The sequence below is a fragment of the Sesamum indicum genome, linkage group LG13 (assembly GCF_026168435.1).
Source record: "Sesamum indicum cultivar Baizhima isolate 11 linkage group LG13, ASM2616843v1, whole genome shotgun sequence".
Classification (NCBI taxonomy): Eukaryota; Viridiplantae; Streptophyta; class Magnoliopsida; order Lamiales; family Pedaliaceae; genus Sesamum; species Sesamum indicum.
The window spans coordinates 13795993-13815369 of record NC_142669.1 but is presented as its reverse complement, the minus strand read 5'-3'; the positions used below and the strand labels follow the sequence as shown (position 1 = coordinate 13815369).

At 34.5% G+C, this 19377-nt stretch overlaps 2 protein-coding genes across 6 annotated transcripts; one reads left to right on the top strand and one right to left on the bottom strand.

Annotated features, from left to right (window-relative positions):
• Positions 1-1944: 1944 nt before the first annotated feature.
• LOC105176072 (putative pectinesterase/pectinesterase inhibitor 51) lies at positions 1945-4410 on the top strand. The gene is made up of 2 exons (XM_011098754.3): positions 1945-2890; positions 3475-4410. Exons 1-2 carry the CDS (start codon positions 1951-1953, stop codon positions 4146-4148), a joined length of 1614 nt encoding a protein of 537 aa, XP_011097056.2. The 5' UTR covers positions 1945-1950; the 3' UTR covers positions 4149-4410.
• A 7119-nt stretch (positions 4411-11529) lies between these two features.
• On the bottom strand, positions 11530-15647 carry LOC105176073 (UDP-glucuronate:xylan alpha-glucuronosyltransferase 1). Of its 5 annotated transcripts, none has more exons than XM_011098757.3 (5): positions 15504-15647; positions 15030-15085; positions 14233-14439; positions 13253-13881; positions 11530-12797 (listed from the first exon to the last, which is right to left on the bottom strand). In XM_011098757.3, exons 2-5 carry the CDS (start codon positions 15047-15049, stop codon positions 11770-11772), a joined length of 1884 nt encoding a protein of 627 aa, XP_011097059.1. In that variant the 5' UTR covers positions 15050-15085; positions 15504-15647; the 3' UTR covers positions 11530-11769. The 5 variants fall into 5 exon arrangements, with proteins under 5 accessions (XP_011097059.1, XP_020554375.1, XP_011097060.1 ...); XM_020698716.2 differs by having other exon boundaries at positions 13253-13863; XM_011098758.3 differs by having other exon boundaries at positions 15310-15605.
• Positions 15648-19377: the final 3730 nt, after the last annotated feature.

The window sequence follows — 19377 nt, the reverse complement described above, 5'->3', positions numbered from 1 at the left end:
AAAAAATAAGGACAAAAATGGCAAATAACCTATATTAAGGGGCAAAAAATGCGTATAACTATTTATTCCGACGAGAATCATATGAATTGGATATAACTGACCCAAATTGATCGGTCCTTTTTTTCGTATATACTTACAGAAAAATATATTGATAAATATATGAAATAATGTGTATTTTATTTACACTTGCATATAATTCATAAAATTAATATTTTTATAAATTAAAATAATAATTAAATATTTTGTAATGTTTCAATATATATTAAGTAACACATATTTGAAAATTTTAATATTTTAAACTCTAAAAATGACAATAAATTTATAAAAAAAAATGACCTTTGCAATAATATTATTATTTTATATTTTTAAAATTACGTTAATATACTTTTCAAAAAATAATACATCAGATCCAATCCGACGGATTCCAACTCCAAAAATTAATTGATGAAATGGGTCTCAAATTTTAACAAATTCGTTCCAAATTCCACCTTTGCCATCCTAATCTGCTCATGCACAATTTTAATTATTGTTTGCATCAGTACATTTATAGAGGACAGAATGCATAAAACCCCCTTATATTTTAAAAAGTTTGTAAAAAAACCTCCTATAGGCTAAAAGCTTCCCTCTATTTTGTAAAACTCAACTCAATCTCCCATCTCCGTTAAATCCAATTAACGGTGTTAATTTTTTAGAAAATGACCGTTATACCCTTACTTAATATATATTATTTCTTATTTTAATGATCGTTGGATCTTTTTTGATCAAATATTGATCATTAGATCTAATCAATTAGTCTCAACCGTTAGATTTTAAAAAAATAAAAGATCTAAATTCAACAAATTATTTAAACTTATATTATGTTTAAATAATTTAAAATTTTAAAAATATATTAATATATAAAAAAAAACTAACTACCCCACCCACCCCTTTACCCCCGCTGCCCCCCCAACCACCCCACCCCTTTAACCCCCCTCCCCCCACCATCTCGTCGCGGCGACGCACTTTATTAAAATCGTCGTATCTCCATAAATTCTTTACCAAATTGTGAGACCAATCTCGTTAGAATCGTTTCGAAGAGACAAGTCTGATGGTGGTGGTCTGAGACCAAGATTTGACCGGACGGAGACGAATTAACGGCAAATATGTTCGACGGTCGTGGCTTGAGCCCAATCTCTCTAATTGACGAAAACTCAAATTGAAGGTAAGAAAATATTCGTCTTGAAGAGAGAATTCGAATTGTACCATTGGCTGTAGGAAACTCGTCCGGCGAAAGAGGGGCGAAATTGTTCAGGTTTTTCTTTTTTTAATTAATTTTAATTATATTAATTAAAATATATTTTATTTAATTAAGAATATTTAAATAATTATAAATATTAAATATTTTAGCTAATTAAAAATAATTATAATAATAATTATTTTAATTAAATATATATTTTAATTAATTAAAAATATTTTAGATTTTACAATTAACAATTATAACATTATTTGAATTTAAATATAATTTAATTTAATATTTAATATTAAATAAATTAAATATAATTTAATATTTCAATTTAAAGTATAAAAAAATTACAAAAACAAAACAAAAATAAAAAAAGGACATTTTAGTAAAAAATACCTAAGAAAGATATAAAAAATACTTAAAAAGTACCCCATATGCACAAAAAACGCGTGTAATGCACCTACCGTTAATTACTAACGGAAGGGGTGTTGTTGAGTTTTACAAAATAAAGAAGGGTTTGTAGCCTATTTTCATAAAAGAAAGGTTGTTTTTACAGAAATTTTAAAAGCGGGAATTTTATACATTTTGTCCCATTTATTAAATGAAAAATGTAATTGTTGGCAATAGTGGTGGAATTAGAGAAATGTATAAAATCTCCCCCACCACCCATATTGTCCCTAACACGTATAAAACCAGACGGTTCCTGAAATAGAATCATTGCCATTACAATGTTCGCTCTTCTTTCGATTGCCCTCCTCTCCCTTCTTCTCCTCTTTAACCTCTCCTCCGCCTCCTACCAGCCCCAGCTCGCCACCATCCCACCTTCAGGCCATGACAATATTCACGTGGCCTGCAAGGCCTCACGCGACCCTCCTACATGCCAAGCCTCCATACTCCATTCCAATCACGTGCTCCCAAATGCCACCCTTCTGCAGGTAATTCAATCCGCCTTGTGGGTTTCCTCGCGGAATCTTAATAAGGGACGAAAATTGGTCCATGATATCCTGGAGGCATCGGCTGGTAACCAGAACCGTTCCAATGTAGCCAAAGTTTGCGCTGAGGTGCTGTATTACTCCAAGTACCGGACGAACATGACGGCCCAGGCCCTTTCACGTCGCAAGATCAAGGACGCGCGTGCATGGATGAGCGCTGCCTTGGGCTACCAGTACGCCTGCTGGGGAGGGCTGAAGCACGTGAACGATTCATCCCTGGTGGGGAAAACGATGGCCTTCTTGCACTCCTATTTAATTCCGTCCTCTAGCAATGCGCTTGGAATGATTGTAAATTATGATCTCTTTGGTGATCAAACCGGGCTTTGGGGCCTGCCCAAAACGGAGAGGGATGGGTTCTGGGAATCCGGGTCGTTTTCCTCTCGTTCCAATCCATCCGGCGGCGTGCCGACGGGGCTGATAGCCAACGTGACAGTGTGCAAGGGCGGGCATGGGTGCGATTACGAGAGTGTGCAGCAGGCTGTGAATGCAGCCCCAGACAAGTCGAATAAGCAGTTCGTGATATTTATAAAGAACGGGGTATATGAGGAGACGGTTCGAGTGCCGATGGGGAAGAGGAATGTGGTGTTCTTGGGGGATGGCATAGGGAGAACTGTAATTACAGGGTCCATGAATGTGGGGCAGCCGGGGATGAACACCTACAACTCCGCCACCGTTGGTAAGTTGATGATGGTTTCTAATTTTTTTTTGGGTGAATAGCAATTTACCCCCTATAATATTGAAAATGAGCATATTACCCCCTATGAAAAAAATATAGCAATTTTACTTTCTTATACAAAGAGTTAAATTACTTCATTTTGAAAAACATAAGAAGGTAAATTGTTGTATTTTAAAAAATATAGGGAGGTAAATCGCTATTTATTTTTTCATAAGGGGATAATTTGCTCATTTGCGATATCATAAGGGGGTTGCTTGCATTTTTTCCTACTTTTGGCGAAGTTTCTACTGCTTTGAGGGAAAATCGTATTTTAATTCAGTTCAATTTGTTATAATTTTCTTAAATTGCATGTTTTGTTTCTTAATATTAGTTCTTACATACACTTTTCATTCAATAATTACACAAAACTCTGAGAAAATTTAAGGGCTTGTTAGTTATTGGATAAAAGGTGCACGTGAAAACTAAAATTAAGAAAAATATCAACTTGTGTGATGCAGTACTAATACTGAAAAACAGTAATAAATGAGGCAAGATTATAAAAGCCCTAATTCACTGCGCTTTCTTAACATTGCCATTCCGAGTAGGTGTTGTTGGTGACAGATTTATGGCCAGCGGTGTCACTTTCCAGAACACAGCAGGCCCTAATGCGAATCAAGCAGTCGCCTTCCGATCAGACAGTGATCTTTCCGTCATTGAAAATTGTGAATTCATCGGCAATCAAGACACCCTTCATGCCAACAGCTTGCGGCAGTACTACAAGTCATGCAACATCCGAGGAAACATTGATTTCATATTCGGAAACTCAGCTGCATTCTTTCAGGACTGCGTCATTCTTGTGGAACCAGGAAAGAGTACTCAGAACAAGGTAGTCACCGCCAGCGGTAGAAACGATCCCGCCCAGTCGACAGGGTTCGTCTTCCAGAACTGTGTGATCAATAGCACAGATGCCTACATGGATTTGTATCATGGAAAGACGGACATGCACAAGAACTACCTCGGTAGGCCGTGGAAAGAGTATTCAAGGACAGTTTTCATGCACTGTACAATAGGGGATCTTATTGCCGCAGATGGATGGATGCCTTGGAGTGGTGATTTTGCACTCAATACTCTCTATTTTGGTGAACTTGAGAATACTGGGCCTGGATCTGATACGTCCAAGAGAGTGAGCTGGAGCAGCCAGATCCCACCTCAGCATGCTTCCTCGTACTCGGTCCAAAATTTCATCCAAGGGGATCAGTGGATTCCTAGAAGTTCTTGATTACCTCTGCCTAGTGCAGATACGATGATGCTCAACTTACAAAATCGAGTATGTGTTTTACAGAAATTTTTTAAGTGTTTTTTTAAAATAAAACATGGATTAAATTCTTGGGATCATCTCTAAAGTTTGGCGTGATTTGTTGATCTTTTTATTTAATATTTACGATGCTTTAACGTAATTTAATAGAGTTAATTGCAATTTTTGGTTCCATATTATAGATTTTTTGGTAGAAATAGTCCCATGCTTTTTGAAATAGTTATTTTTGTCCGTATCTTATTGATTTATTGTAATTTTGATCCTGTTCTTGAGATTTGGACGGCATGGCCGTGCGTGCTCGAGCTAATTGAGGGAAGAAATGGGCTAACACGGTTTATTCGAGTTAATTATATTTTTGACACTATAATTTATAGTATTTTTGCAAATTCATATATGTTTTTTGAAATAATCATTATTGATCTCATATCTTAAATGTATATTATATTTTTGGTTCTACAATTAAAATTTGGACAAAATTTCACGTACCCATTAAGTGATCGGTAAGCTGCACTACAAAAAAATACTTTTGCCTAGGAAAATTTTCATCACATAAAGTAACAATTTTGTCACATTAGCGTAATGTAAGGAAAAAAAGTCACAAACTTGATCTAACAAATAAGCTCCTGCATTAGGCCTAATATACTATAACACGATGGACTATAATTTTCTCATATATAATTGTGAGGAAAGCGATTTTCTTGCAAATAAATGGTGTACGGGACTAATTAATACGCCCTCGTTTTAAATATTACTTTCCTCGCAATAAATTACTTTTTCACAAAAAAAGATTATATTCTACTATATATGACCAAATTAGGGTGGTAAAATGAGTTAAGGTCCATGGAATCAACTCAATCCAACTATTTCTGGATTGAATTGGGTATATTTTGATATAGGTTGAAGTTAATTTTATATGGATTCAACCCATAAAATAAAATAAAAAAACTAAAAGAACCCACCATTTTTTTTTCTTTTTTTTCGTATACACACTGTCTCGCACATACACAAACAAGCTCACAACTCATCTTGCTTTGAAATTAACAAATAATCTGTGATGAAAATTTTCCATAATCTATATTAAAAAATTAGGAACTATTTTAAGTAGTATTCCTCACATTTCAAAAATCTAGTTTATAAAAAATTTAAAAAAAATTGTGACCAAAAAATTCTCACATTATAGTTTTATTTCAATTAAAAATATATACAATATTTCCTGACGCTAAGATTCTGATATGGCATAATTTATTCATCACAAAAATTATTATTCGCAAGTTTATCATAAAATTAGCATTTAAGTAGATTCATATGGTCATTCCTATATCTTGCCCTAATATAGAGAAATTTCACACCTCAATCTCGAACTAATTTCTATATAAATATTAACCTGGAACTTTTCATCAAAATAAAATAAAATCTTGTGTCAATTAGATTGATACATATTATGGTTCAGCAACACCACAATGGTCAAAAGACTTTTACAAAAATCCGACGACTATTCGGGGGCTAAACTCTAAAATAGAGGTTAGCACTATGATGCTTAAATCAGTAATGTTCTTCCTGAAAAATAAATAAAAAATTTGAACCAAAGTCAAAATAATGATGGAAAGTAAAGTTGATTTTATCTAATTCAAATTAACAATTTAATTTAATTAAATAAAAATAAAAACTATATATTATATATAATTAAATTTGAATATATATATATATATATATTAATATATACATATGAAAGGCCGACGGGAGGAGGCGGCGGCAGCCAGGGATGGGGGGATTTGGGCGTGGGGGAAAGGAGGAGGAGCAATGAGGGCGAGACGGCGGTTGGGGGGGGGGGGGAGAGGGAGAGGGGGAGGAGGATGGGGAGACGGCGACCAGAGGCTGGGAAGGAGGAAAAGGAGACGGCGGACAGGGGGGATCTGGGCACAGGAGGGGGAGGAGAAGGCGGCAGTGACTGCAGCGGCATCGCGAGGATGAGGAACAGGGAGGAGGTGGCGGGGGCAGCAACAATGCGAAGGGAGGGGGCTGGGGTCAGCGGCGCGAGGGGAGGGAGATGGTGGCAGCAAGGCGGCGGCGGTCCGGCGACTGGATGATGAGGAAGAATTAAGAAAGATGTATATATATATAATTTTTATATAACTAATATATAATATATTAAATATTATTTTTGTAAATATATATGTATTAATATATCAAAATAAATATAAATATTATAAGTGTTTGTTCTTCACGGTAAAAAGACGCTTTTACCCTTAAATATTTTTTTTAATAATAATTTAGAATTATTTATAAAAGAATAAATTCTATAATTAAAAAAAAAAAAAACAATCATAATATGCTCATACCATAAGGGCATGACTGGTATGTAGGAATGAAATTGAGTGGGAATGGAATAAGAATGGAAAATGAATCATATTTAAATAGCATTCTATGATTGGTATACACAAGAAATATACGGCAATCGAATGATCATTCATTAGTTAACTCCAATCACATGATTGGTAAAGGAACGAATAGTAATGGAATTAAATTATTTTTCTGATAAATTTATTCTTTAATATATTTTTATTTTGGAAACATTTGATGCATTTATAAAACATCTAATACGTGAAGACAATGAGAGAAAGTGAAAGATGGAAAAGACGCAGGTTTTGTTTTGGTTTATGAGGATAATTTTGTAAGAGAAAACCAAATTCCATTCGTACCCCATTCCTTCTTACCAATTATGGTCTTAGACAATGACAAATATATCTAAGTCGTTAAGAGAAATTAGAACTGCTAAATAGTTTTATTTTTTATTAGAATTTTGTCTTTTTTTATTATAACTTTCTCTTATTTATTATTAAAAAAATAACTCAAATATATAAATTCATTATTTTTTACTAAAAAATTAATATAATACCTGTAAAAAAATTTGCTAATTTTTGGTCAGCTTTCAATCTCCTGCAAGCAGGGCTTCATGGTCATCTTCTCCAGACAACCTTGTACCAAGTCCCTCAAGTCAACAAGAAGTACTGTCTACTGATTTTCAAGTTTATTTTTTTGAAAAAAGTTCTTTATTTAGAACGTCCAAAAAATAAAAAATTGTGGGTATTTATGGATAAAAATTAGGAGAACAATATCAAGCTCCTTTTTTGCCCTTAAGCAAAATTCAACCAAAGTAATTTCCTGTCAATTTTTATAGGCAAATATGCTATTTATTAATCAATACTTGTAATAAGGAAGTATGCATTAACCATAAAATTATTCTTTTTATAAATATGAAAATTAGTTAGATGTTGGGTCTAATATGGTTAATTGAAAAAAAAGATCGAAATCAAACTGAATATTGAATTTTTTCTTACAGAAAATGAATATTGAACCAAGCTAGGCTGCTAACTCTTTAGGGCTCTATGAACCAACCAAGAGGCCTATGATAAGACAGATAAAGAAGAAACAACAGGAACTCAATAGCTACATAAGTCATAAGAAGAAACATCTAGCTCAGAACTCATAGGTCAGAGCAGCTAGTTCAGATAGTCCAATAGGGTAAGATAGGTAGACCCTTATTCCATTCCCTCCTAGACAGAAGGTTGCACGGAAACGATACTGGTTTTTGACGTGTTCGAAGATTCGTATGTGTGAGTGTCTGTGTATATATAGGGGGAGTGGAAGGAATATTCCAAGGAAAATAAGTAACCAATGGAAAGAAAATAATTCATCTTGTTCAATCAACTGTAGGAAACCCAACTGTAGGACTTCCATTATAAGCACAAACAGGTATGGCGAAAGAGGGTCACCCTGCCGAAGCCCTCTGCCCCCCCCCCCCCCCCAAAAGAAACAATGAGGTTTCCCATTCAGCCTCGAGAGCGCGCGGTTGCCGAAGCACACCGAAGGCGCGTGCTGTCCGCCACGATCGGGGCGACGGCGTTCTGCGGGCATATCGACTGCTCGGGCTTTGGCCGCCGCCTCATTTTAAACTTAATTATCATTAAAATAATAATTTAGAAAAATTGCAATTAATGCATGAATAAACATTCTAAACTAAAGCAAATAATATTTTATGATAGACAAAATAGCACCACAGTTATAAATTCTTTCAAAATATATTCAATAAGCATTATCAAGGTTGTATTCAGCATGAATTAATTCTTTAAATATTTTTTTAAAGTCATTTATGTATTAATTTTTAAATAAATTGTATACGGAAGTAAAGAACATATTAATAAAGTACTTTATCTAATATAAAAGTACAGGAAAAGTACGATATCATAAAAGTAAAACAACATATACAACTCAAATGACTGAAAGTTAGAGGTTCATAAATAGTATTGCCAATATTACATTCGATAACTAAATGTAAAATTTAATTATGATAGTCACTGTTGAAATATAATTAACATTAGACCATAAGATACAAAATATAATTATTTTGGTGTTAAGGGTTTATTCTATTTTGGATGATTTCTTCTTAAGAGTAACAAAGAATTAGTATATCAATAAATTTTACAATATTTAGAAATAAAAGATATCAATAAAAGACTTCTAAAAAGAAAATATAATTAATGTGCATGTATAAATAATTAGTAAATACAAAACGAAAAATTTTAGTTTTAAGGATTTTTTTTTTGGTTTAATAGTATAATCAAGTAATTTAGAAGTGAATTCCAAATAATAGATTAAATAATTTTAAACTAATTATTATCAATTTTTTAGAATATATAATTGTATATGCTAGTGTTTCAATGATAGAAATATAAATAAAATTATGAACTTAATATTTTTTTGTAGCTAATAAAGAATATATACTCACCTTTAAATATATATTTTTACACGTACAACGCACGTGATACATTCTGGTATATATAAATAGCTAGAGATACAAACAAATAGATAGATGATATGTGCGTTACGTGTTTCAATTGTTTTTATTTGGAGTATTAATTTTTGCAGGTATCAATGTTTCTGCTAGCGTTAAAGACAGAGTATTATATGTTCAATTCTGTAATGTCCTGAGAGAGATCACTTGTAAATCGATCTGAAAAAGATCATTTTGATTCTAGTGACGACGCATATATAAGGAAGCCTTAAAAAGGCTATCACTTTCTCTGTATTTGCAAACTCGCGCGTCATAAATTGTATTTTTTGGGTTACACTTATATTGAAATAAATGATTAATGATAAATGACCTGGAAAGTTTGCATTTGAAAAAACCATTCGATCTGAGAAGGATTGAGTCTGAAAAAGACGAAACTGAGAAAGGTCGCTTCTGAAGAACCTATTAGATTGAGAAAGATCGCTAGTCTGGAAAAGACGGATCTGAAAAAGGTTGCTATTTGAAGAACGTATTGGATCTAAGAAAGATTGCTAGTCTGAAAAGACAGACTTGAAAAAGGTCGCTAATTTGAAGAACTTATTGGATCTAAGAAAGATCACTAGTCTGAAAAAGATAGACCTGAGAAAGGTCCCTACTTGAAGAATCTATTTGATCTGAGAAAGATCGTGCCTAGAAAGACGACCAAATTATGATGATCTAGAAAAGATCGCATATGGATAAGAATACAAGTCCGAAAAAGACAACCTAATTATTTCTATATGAAGGAGATCCCATCTAAGAAAAAACTACAATATTGATTTAGAATTGATACTATTTATTATATGGAATTATTTAAGCTCGCAGACATGAAATAGCTTTTGCATTAAGAAAGGTGTCATTATATGGCAGAATTGTTTTAAATACAAGTTAGTTGGGGATTGAGGTCACCCACATCACAAAAATGCAAAAAGAGGACAATGACAGTGCGATCTACATAAAGATATCTTACAAGTCAAAAGTTTTGATTTTAAGTTAGCTATGAACGCGCAATTGGGGTTTAGCGGTGAGATACAAAAAACCTTGATCCCCAGACCTCTTCAAGGTTGTGAATTTGTAAAGTGACCAAAAGTTGTCAAGGCACGTTCAAGCCCCAGATGATGCATGGCTATGATAAATACAAATATATGGCGAATAGAGTTTGGAGCTAATTGCATAGGACATACCTCTAACCTATATAATATGCGGGCAACAGGTCGCGGAAGAGTAAAGCGCAGGCCTGCATCAAGATGAACTACGGAAATGGGACAGCAACCTAGAGGAGGTTGGTGCATCCGGTCGAAAGAGGAAGGAAGAATAATTTCAAAATTTTGGGGGATATGGTATTTTTTCTTAATCGCTACAACAGTCATGTGTAAGGTACTTTCAATACTAAGCCAGGGTTCATTGGCCAACATTGTTTCGTATTGCTCGAGGGTCACATTAGGGGTTACGATTTCTAAGTCACCATCTATATCTATCCTAGAAGACGGGCTGACATGATTTTTATGGGCTAAAAGCTGGCCTGAGGTAGCGGACAAACTGATGGAGGTAGAGTCAGAGCTAGACTCCAGACTTGAACTAGGACTTGAAGACATAACGAAAAAGAAAAAGGAGGTAGCGAGGAAGTACCTGGAAGTGAAGGTACCCGAGGACAAGTAAATCGCACTCAAAGGTAGTAGATCGCACCTAGAGTAAGCAGATCGTAGATGAGTAGCAGTGATGAGGTCAAATCCTCCCATATTTATAGGTGTTAGACCATGGAAAAGCGCACCAAAACCAAGGGTTGGATGCTAAAGACAACAAAAAAAGGATCCAAAGGCTCCGATCGAATGATTGTTTAACTTCTCTTAGCGTGCTAGACGCACTAAGAAGAAGTAGGGGAATAGATGGGTATAACTCTAATTTTATATGAAAAGATTATTTTGCCCTTGGAAGAGTTCAAAATTGCAACTTTACCCAGAGGATCCACGTCTTTTTTATGAGTTCGGGTCGCTACTCGGGTCGAGACCAACGACCTGACCCAATAACCCGACACATGTGGCGGACAACTATTAGACAACTGGACCCCCTCATACACTATAAATACTCCATAGTCAGTGCATTTATGGTAAGACATTAATTGCGCTCAAAACTCTATTTTAGATCTTGAGCTCGCTTATGCTCTAGCAATCTATTTATTAGCTACCTCGGTACCAAACACTGACTTAAGAATCAACGGGTCTTAGTTGGGGGCCTCCCTAGCAAGCCTAATGATCTACTTCTCTTTTTTCAGGGCTCTTACACTTGTCTGGGAGAGGTAGCGAGCTCAAACAACCTAGAAGATCATTCCATCTGTCTAGGAAGGTCGCGTGGATTTCGATCTGGATCACACGGGGAGGTAATTTGCTATTTTTTCTTTTTCAAAATGGTTTCTTTTTCTTTTGTTTTTTAATTTCTCATATTAAGTTGTATTTTTTCCGACTGTAATACTGTTTGGTGTAGAATTAAATGAGAATCATCGATCACATGACAAGCATATTAAACTGAATATGCGAGAGGACAATTATCCTATATGATATCAGCCCGAGAAACTTCAAAAAATATGAAAACATTCTCAAGGTTTCAAGTGCGAGTGAGGCCCCTTTATGCTGTTGCGTCCATGTGTAACCGACAAGAACTCAGAATGCAATGACAAAGGCATGCTATCAAGACAGAACTGTAAAGCCCCTGAACCAAAAATCTGTCTAGTGGTGGATGGAAGCAAAAAACAGCTATTGATCATAAACTAGCAGAGGTTGTGATCAATGCTGGTGGTGTAGGAACAGGGAATTCACTCTCTGTCCAATTTGTTTCACCCCAATGCCGCAACATACTCTGCCAATGGCAGTATGGATCGATGCACTTCTTGATCCGCTTATCTTGTATTCTGATCTTCCAATGCCCATCTGAGAAGTTTCTTTGCTCTGCTTGCCTTCTGTCCCATTCCAACTGCGCCTTTTGTTTCGATATCAGTAGACAAAACTCTTGTAGTTTTTCGGGCATGGCGTCGTGCACTTTCCACCACTTCCTGTGAGCGACGTCGCTTGCGAATTCTTGTAAGATATCCACATTCCAGTTGCAGTCATAGTCCCTGAAGCACATCCATGGTTTATTTCCTAAGTAGTGAAGAACATAAAGAATTGGTGGTTCTGCCTCGAAGAGTCTAATTTTCTTCTGCTTTACTACTTCATCGTCACCAATCCAGAAATTTTTTAGGAAGTTCATGTGCTTTGGTATCCTGTGCCACCAGGTGAAAATTTCATTCAAGTAGCCTTGGTCTCCACCGTTGTACGATTCGATTTCGTTTATATGATCCATCAGAAGCTGGAACGTACAGTTTGATGGCTCTATCACCATAACTCCTGAATTGAAGAGTGTGCCGTTGTTGCCGGTTGCAGAGATCTCCGGCATCCCAAACAAGAAATCGATGTTTCGGAGGATGAGAAGATCAGCATCAATGAAAATGATCTTATCATAATCTGTCAACTGCCATAGCCTAAACTTGCTGTAGTTCCACTCGTTGTAAGCATCTTTCTCAGCTTTAGGATTTCTTATTCTCTTTATGGTCCTTACTTTCCAGCCCGCCAATTCAAGCCCGCTCCTGTGATATTCACTGATTGTTTCATCAACAAGAATCACAAGGTCTCGAGTAGACCCTGCCATGCGGATGCTCTGGGCTGCCGCTATGGCTCCACAAACATAGACATGTGCCGAATGCAGGATTGTTGCATATGCCTCTCGTTGCCTCCTTCCTGAGTAATCCCTGTCTGTTTTCATTAGAACCTTGTCAGTAACTAGTTATGATCCCTATGGGCTTCGATTGAGCCAGGTTATGAATGCTTATGATCACAATTCAATAACGGAACTCAGAAGTAAAGTAAATTTCTCGAAAGTGGCGTTCTTGATTTCTGATGAATGACAAGTTGATTTAAAAGTTTAAGTCGTTGGAGAGGAGAGTCATTTCATATTGAATACCTGCAACATGTTCCTTCAGGTGCAGTTAGTATTCTCATTTTTGTGAAGCCTAATGTGTGAAACACTTGGTTGTCCTTACTCTAGCACGACGTTGAGTGAACATTTTATTGAAAACTTTAAGCTATTAGAGAGAGAATCGTTTAACATGTCTAACAATTTGTGCATGAAACACAAAACGGAGCAACAAAGTTGTCGTTTCTAGTTCTATTTTATATGCAAAGAAGAAAAGGAATTGGATTGCTGTTACCTACGACTCCAAGCGGAAGTGCAAGCTCACATGATCCGATTGGGAGCTGAAGCTTCTCTCTCAGTGCATTCAAACGTGGTTTATATAACCATATGCTGCCTTCATGTGCAACAAGATCCTTGCAGGTAAACAAATTGGGGATTGGAAAGCACCTTGTCAGGATAAGCACATACACAGGATACGTGCCTTTGCAAGAGGCGGCTAAACCAGCAGCAGCGATCTGTAAATGCAGTCGAGCAATATCTCTGGACCAGTTGCCTTCATTTCTGCAGGGAAGTTTGACAGCGATGAGATCAAGCCGTTGCCTTGGCACTTCAACTTTTGGCAAAGAAGGGCAAATGGGAACATCTTCTTCCTGTTCCTCATCAATCCACTCAGGATACAAAGATTCCCAAGTGACGTTTTTCTCCGCGTAATCAATGTGCAGACTCAAGTGACTAGCAGTGGGAATGAACTGCTTCCATTGATGGACTTCACGCTCATTGAAATTTAGAAGGCCAACACCTTGAATCTTCGCGTCATTAGGTAACTTCTTCAATGCACTTGAAATTTCTTCCCAATTGATATCTAAATCTGATACGTAGCGAGGATCTGAGGCACCCCATATCAACCTGTTCAGAAAACGTTGCCTGCATTAAATAAGCTATTCATCATTGCCTATCGAGCGTCACTTTCAAATACTGCTTATGAGTTCCACGATTATAAGACGTTCTAAACATCGACCATGGACGTACTCCCTCAATCCACGTTCAAAGAACACACTACTTCTACTTTGAATCTGCAGTATCACCGGACTATGGATATAACCATCTCAAGGCTCAAGAATATGGCAGATGATATGTGCAATATCTATTAATGAGACTGATACCCCTATTGTGTGAAAAATGCATGTTGAGGATAAAAAATAAAGACATAAAGAAGGAGAAAGTGCAATCTAGCTATAATTATGAGTATAAAACAACACAGAGAGTGGGACTTACTGAGAAACTTGGTGAGATATACTGTTCTGGTGACAGACAGTCGGAGACGAAAATATCATAAGAAAAGAGCCGAGTACGATGATAACCAAAACCAATTTTAAGGGATGAAACTTGCATCTACTGCTCTTCCCAGCAATGACAAGTTTAAAAGGATTCTCGACGCCCCTCACTTTGATCTTCTGTAACTTTCTTTTGTACGCATCATCACTGCCAACAGGGCGTGTAAATATTAGTCAGAATGAACAGAGCGAGTCAATAAAGTTATATATCTTATGTTGAAGTATTTCGAAGGACGAGTAGGTCTAAGAGGATTTTAATGATTATTCAGTTAGTGAGCTGTTCAATTATCACAATCTTGATCCATGCAGAAACCTTAAATCCTGAAGGAAACAAATAAATGGAGCTTGACTTGCGCAAACGTTCTTGACATAAGCAGAGGCCGGTACTGAATGTGATTTACAGTGAACTAATGAAGCAACTTGGGCCTCAAAATCCATCATCACAAGGAATTAGAAGCACGGGACTGTAAGAAAGGAGGATCAAGAAACGATATCTGCAGTTGGAGAGAAAAGTCACAATATGACAACTCGTCTCCTCTTTCTGAAACAAGGGGCATGTTGGAATCTTTGTTTGAGAAGACAGGATTCAACACTAGCATAGGCATTCGAGATAACCGTTATCAGGTTACTCTGTCAGTTGATTAACAAGTTCTGATTTACAAGTTGGGGATAAACTTTCAATCTGATTCTGGTTTACAAGTTCTGATAGTGGAGATGAAAACGAAGAAATATACTCACAGTCGTTGTCGGGCATCCATGAGGCTTCAGAAACTATTGATCATTCCTTTCACAATCTGTTCAACAAGATATCAAGCTTTAATAAGCAAAACCATCGACCGTCAATATTTAAGGTACATATCGAGACGTTGTAGTAACTATAACAGAAACTATAGGATTCCATAAACAAGTTTAAAGAGCACAATACATAGAAGATGAACTCAGCATCCCCACACCATGTGACACACAAAACTTAGATGATCAGAAGCCCATGCAATATATATACATGTAGATAGATTACCACAAATTTTCGACCAAAAATCAACGACTATTATTCGACATTTGCAGGAATGTCTACTCATACCAACTTATGGTAGAAGATCATGTCCAATCCCAGTAAACAAGCTTTGCTGACATTAAAAGAAGTTGATCAAAGACAACAAATGACTGCAGACATGAGTTCCACCTTCATGAATATAGATTCAATCATTTTACCTAGAGAGAGAGAGAGAGAGTTGGTATGTGTTTGTGTGTGCTGGTAGAGGCCTCTGCAAATGGAGTAAGAGAAAGTGATGGAATATTGAGCAGGTAGAGGGTAGAGCATGGAAGGAAGGTGTATATAAAACTGAGTAGCGTACATTTGAATTCTCCTGTCTTAGTTACAGAAACTTGAGTTGTACAAATTATTACCAAAAGTATAAGTTTCCTCAATATATTGCCAGAATGGCATCTCTACTTTCCTCTCTAGTACGTAATATAGACAACCAAGAAAATAACAAATATGCTAAGCAGTTGAGTGACTTATTCTATCTATGTCTTTTTACTTTGTGGTTTTTTGGAGTTTTGATGAAATTGGTTTTTCTCAAATATATATATATATATGTATATTATGATGTTTATATCTACATTAAGATTTTTTTTACGAAAAGATATGATCATGTAATAATTTATTAAGTGTCAATTACATTTTATCATTCAAACTTCATCTATTTTTTTTTTTTTTGTCAACTTACCATCTCAATTTTACGAAAAATCTACACTTTATCATTTTTTTGCTGGAAAAACATCGATTGTACGCCGTGTACATGTAATATTTTACCCTTACATTATCCTTAAATATCATATGTGATGTTTTTTCAGCAGAAAAATGATCGTATAGGCAAATTGCAAAATTTCGTAAAGTTAAGATGATAAATTAACGTAAAAACAAAAAAAATAGATGGCAAAATATGAAAACGAAAATGTAACTTACCATTTTATTAATCATCCCTCTTTATTGGTAATAAAGCAAAAAACAAGAATATATATATATATATATATATATATATATATCCCTTTATTTTGCATCTGGTCAAACTACAAATACTTGTTAGATGGAGTTTGGTTCACTATACCAACAACTCTCTTTTTTTTTTAAATTAATAATATTAAATATAAAATAAAAAGAGAATAAGAACAAGAGTAGAGGGTTAATTAGGTTAATGGAAACAAGGGTTTGGTTGATGATGTATATAGGTAGAAACTGGCCTGGTAATGATTAATCTGTTCTATCTTTCTAACCAAACATCCATCCAATCTAATCTTCTTGAAGGAAGCTGGTGTGATGTGATTAATCAATATGGTTATTATGTTTCTTGATTAATTAACTCCAAGAACTAATTAATTAATGCATAATACCTAATTAACCTAATTTAATCCTAATGCTTTTCTTGTTAAGTGGTCATTTGGTTTTGCAGTAATGGCTACTCATTTGTCAAGTCAGTCAAGAGCTAATGGAAATGTGTTTGAATTAGAATTGGCCTCACACCCTTTTTTTGTTTGGACTGAGGTGTCTCTTTTTAGCATTATTATTACATTCTTTGTTTACATGTTTTTTATGATTGACACATCTTGCAAGAATGTGGTATGGCATGCCATTGTCTAGTTGGCATGTTCCTCCTTTTCTTTTGGATATATAATAACGGACTTTTTTGAAATTTGTCATAAATATAAATATATTCTCGTTGTTTGTGAATTATCTGAATACCTTTGTAAAATTATAAATAGGATAACAAATACCCCTTATGACAGCTCATTATGAGGAAATATTTATTAGCATATTTGTAATTTCAGGAGGGTATTTCGTAATTTTTTAAACAACGAGTGTGTATTTGTAATTATGGCAAACATCAGGAGAGCCCTTTGTAATTTACTGTTTTCCTTTTTTGGGTCATAGGAGATTTGGTATGACGTCCCGTTTTCTAATTTTTTTTAGTAGTACATTAATTCAACTAAAACATTAATATAACCAAAATCAGTAGACAAATTATATCAATTCAACAAATAACTAAGAACAAATAAATTACAATAACCACATAAAATGAGATGGCTCGAACCCATAACCTCGAACTTGTTCATGAGACCTCAATCTTAGTTTTAAACACTAGGCAGAGACATCATTGATCGTTTTCCACCTTTTATTAGCCCAAAATTCATATTATCATATTATGGGGGTGTTTGGGTAAATTTGTAATTTTTTAAAAATATGAGAACTTATAAAATGTCCTAAAGTATGATAATTAAAGAGCTTATAAATTCCTTTAGAAAAAGGGTAAATTATATTGATGCCCCTAGAAGTCAGGTCTAATTACACAAACATCCCATACTCTTTGTAAAATTATGTACACCACTCGATATTATAATTGTAATTATATGTACATTACAACTAACACCCCTCAAGTGTATATTTGTAATTTTACAAAAGGTACGTAAGGGGTGTTTATGTAATTAGGCTAACTTAAGAAAGTGCGATGTAATTTACCATTAGAAAAAGTAACGAATTTTCAACTTTTTTTTTAAGTGATTCTATAATCTTATTTATCCAAATATGCTATTAATTTATTTTTAGAATAGGATTTAACTTTTTACAAATTCTAAAAAATAATTATAAAATATCTTTAATAAATTTAGCCAAACATCCCTAAGTTCCCTAGCTATATTTTTGCTAATGCCATTTTCTATTATTGTGCTTTTATCCTCTAATTCCTTTTTTAGGTTAATTTATGAGTATGATGATGGTGAATAAAAGTTGAGATATCTTTTCATTAAGAGATATGTTATTGGTGGGATAGCGATTGGCTATGGAGATAACTTATCCTGAAATTAAATTTAATTAAATATTATAAATGTTCTATTTTTTATAAAATTTTAGTACAACTTTTTATGAGGTATTGATGTAATTTATCTCAAGAATGTATTTGTAAATTTTGTCCTAAATAAAAATTATACTTATAAGTATAATTACAATTTTATAAAATATACTTATATATAATTTTGTAAAATACAAAAAATATTTGTTTAACTAAACCTATTTTTAGAAAAGAAATATTGCATTTGTGGTCCCATGTGTTAGGAACTTTTTTTTTTAATTTAATCCTATTTAATTATGATTTTTTGATATTACATTCCGTAAGTTATATATTTTTGCATTTTTAGTCCCCACATACTTTTCTGTCCAATAACTAATAAAAAAGTCACAGAGCCGTTAGTTCAAACACGTGCTGAATTAACAGCCTTCTAACTTCTCTATTAGTTATTGGACGAAAAAATCATGTGAGGACTGAAAATGAGAAAATTTTTAACTTTTAGAATGTAATGTGAGAAAATTATAATAAATAGGACTGAATTAAAAATGACCCTAATTTATGGGACTAAAACTGTAATTTTCCCTTTAGAAAATATTGATGTATTTGTTGCATTTATTTTGAATATTCTAATCTTGAATTGTAACTCCTCCAAATTGAGTAGCATAAAATTTGTAACTAATGAAAGAAGTACCCAATGTATTTTGACAATATTACCCTTAGTATTTTTCATCCAAGTTTTCATGGAAAGGTACTGGATATAAATAAAGAATTTTCGAAGAGGGTGTAAGTGTAATATCAGAATTTTATTAAGAAAAAGTGCAACGTTTCATTTTCAGAGGAGGTCTTAGTGTAATTAATCTTTTTAAATTACAGAACAAGGCAAGACCTGTGCATTTTAATATTCGGGTCGTACGGACCAATTTGAGTTTGACTTCAACTCGATCATGTACGGACTCATGACGTCCTCACGTGAAATCATACAATTCGAGATATCGATATATACTAGCCGTCACGTTGATCTATGCACAACATTTGACACATTATACTCGCTAACGGCCTTCATACTCTCCGTGTTATGATTCTATTGACTGAAATATAATGGAGGGCTTGTGAGCGTGATTTTTACAGTTTCTTGCGTCACAAAAATACATTTTTAATAAAGTTGGTGGAAATCATTACATGTACAGTTAGTAGCTAAATTAGATGAAGTTTAAAGTGTTGACAACCATTACTTAACCAAATGA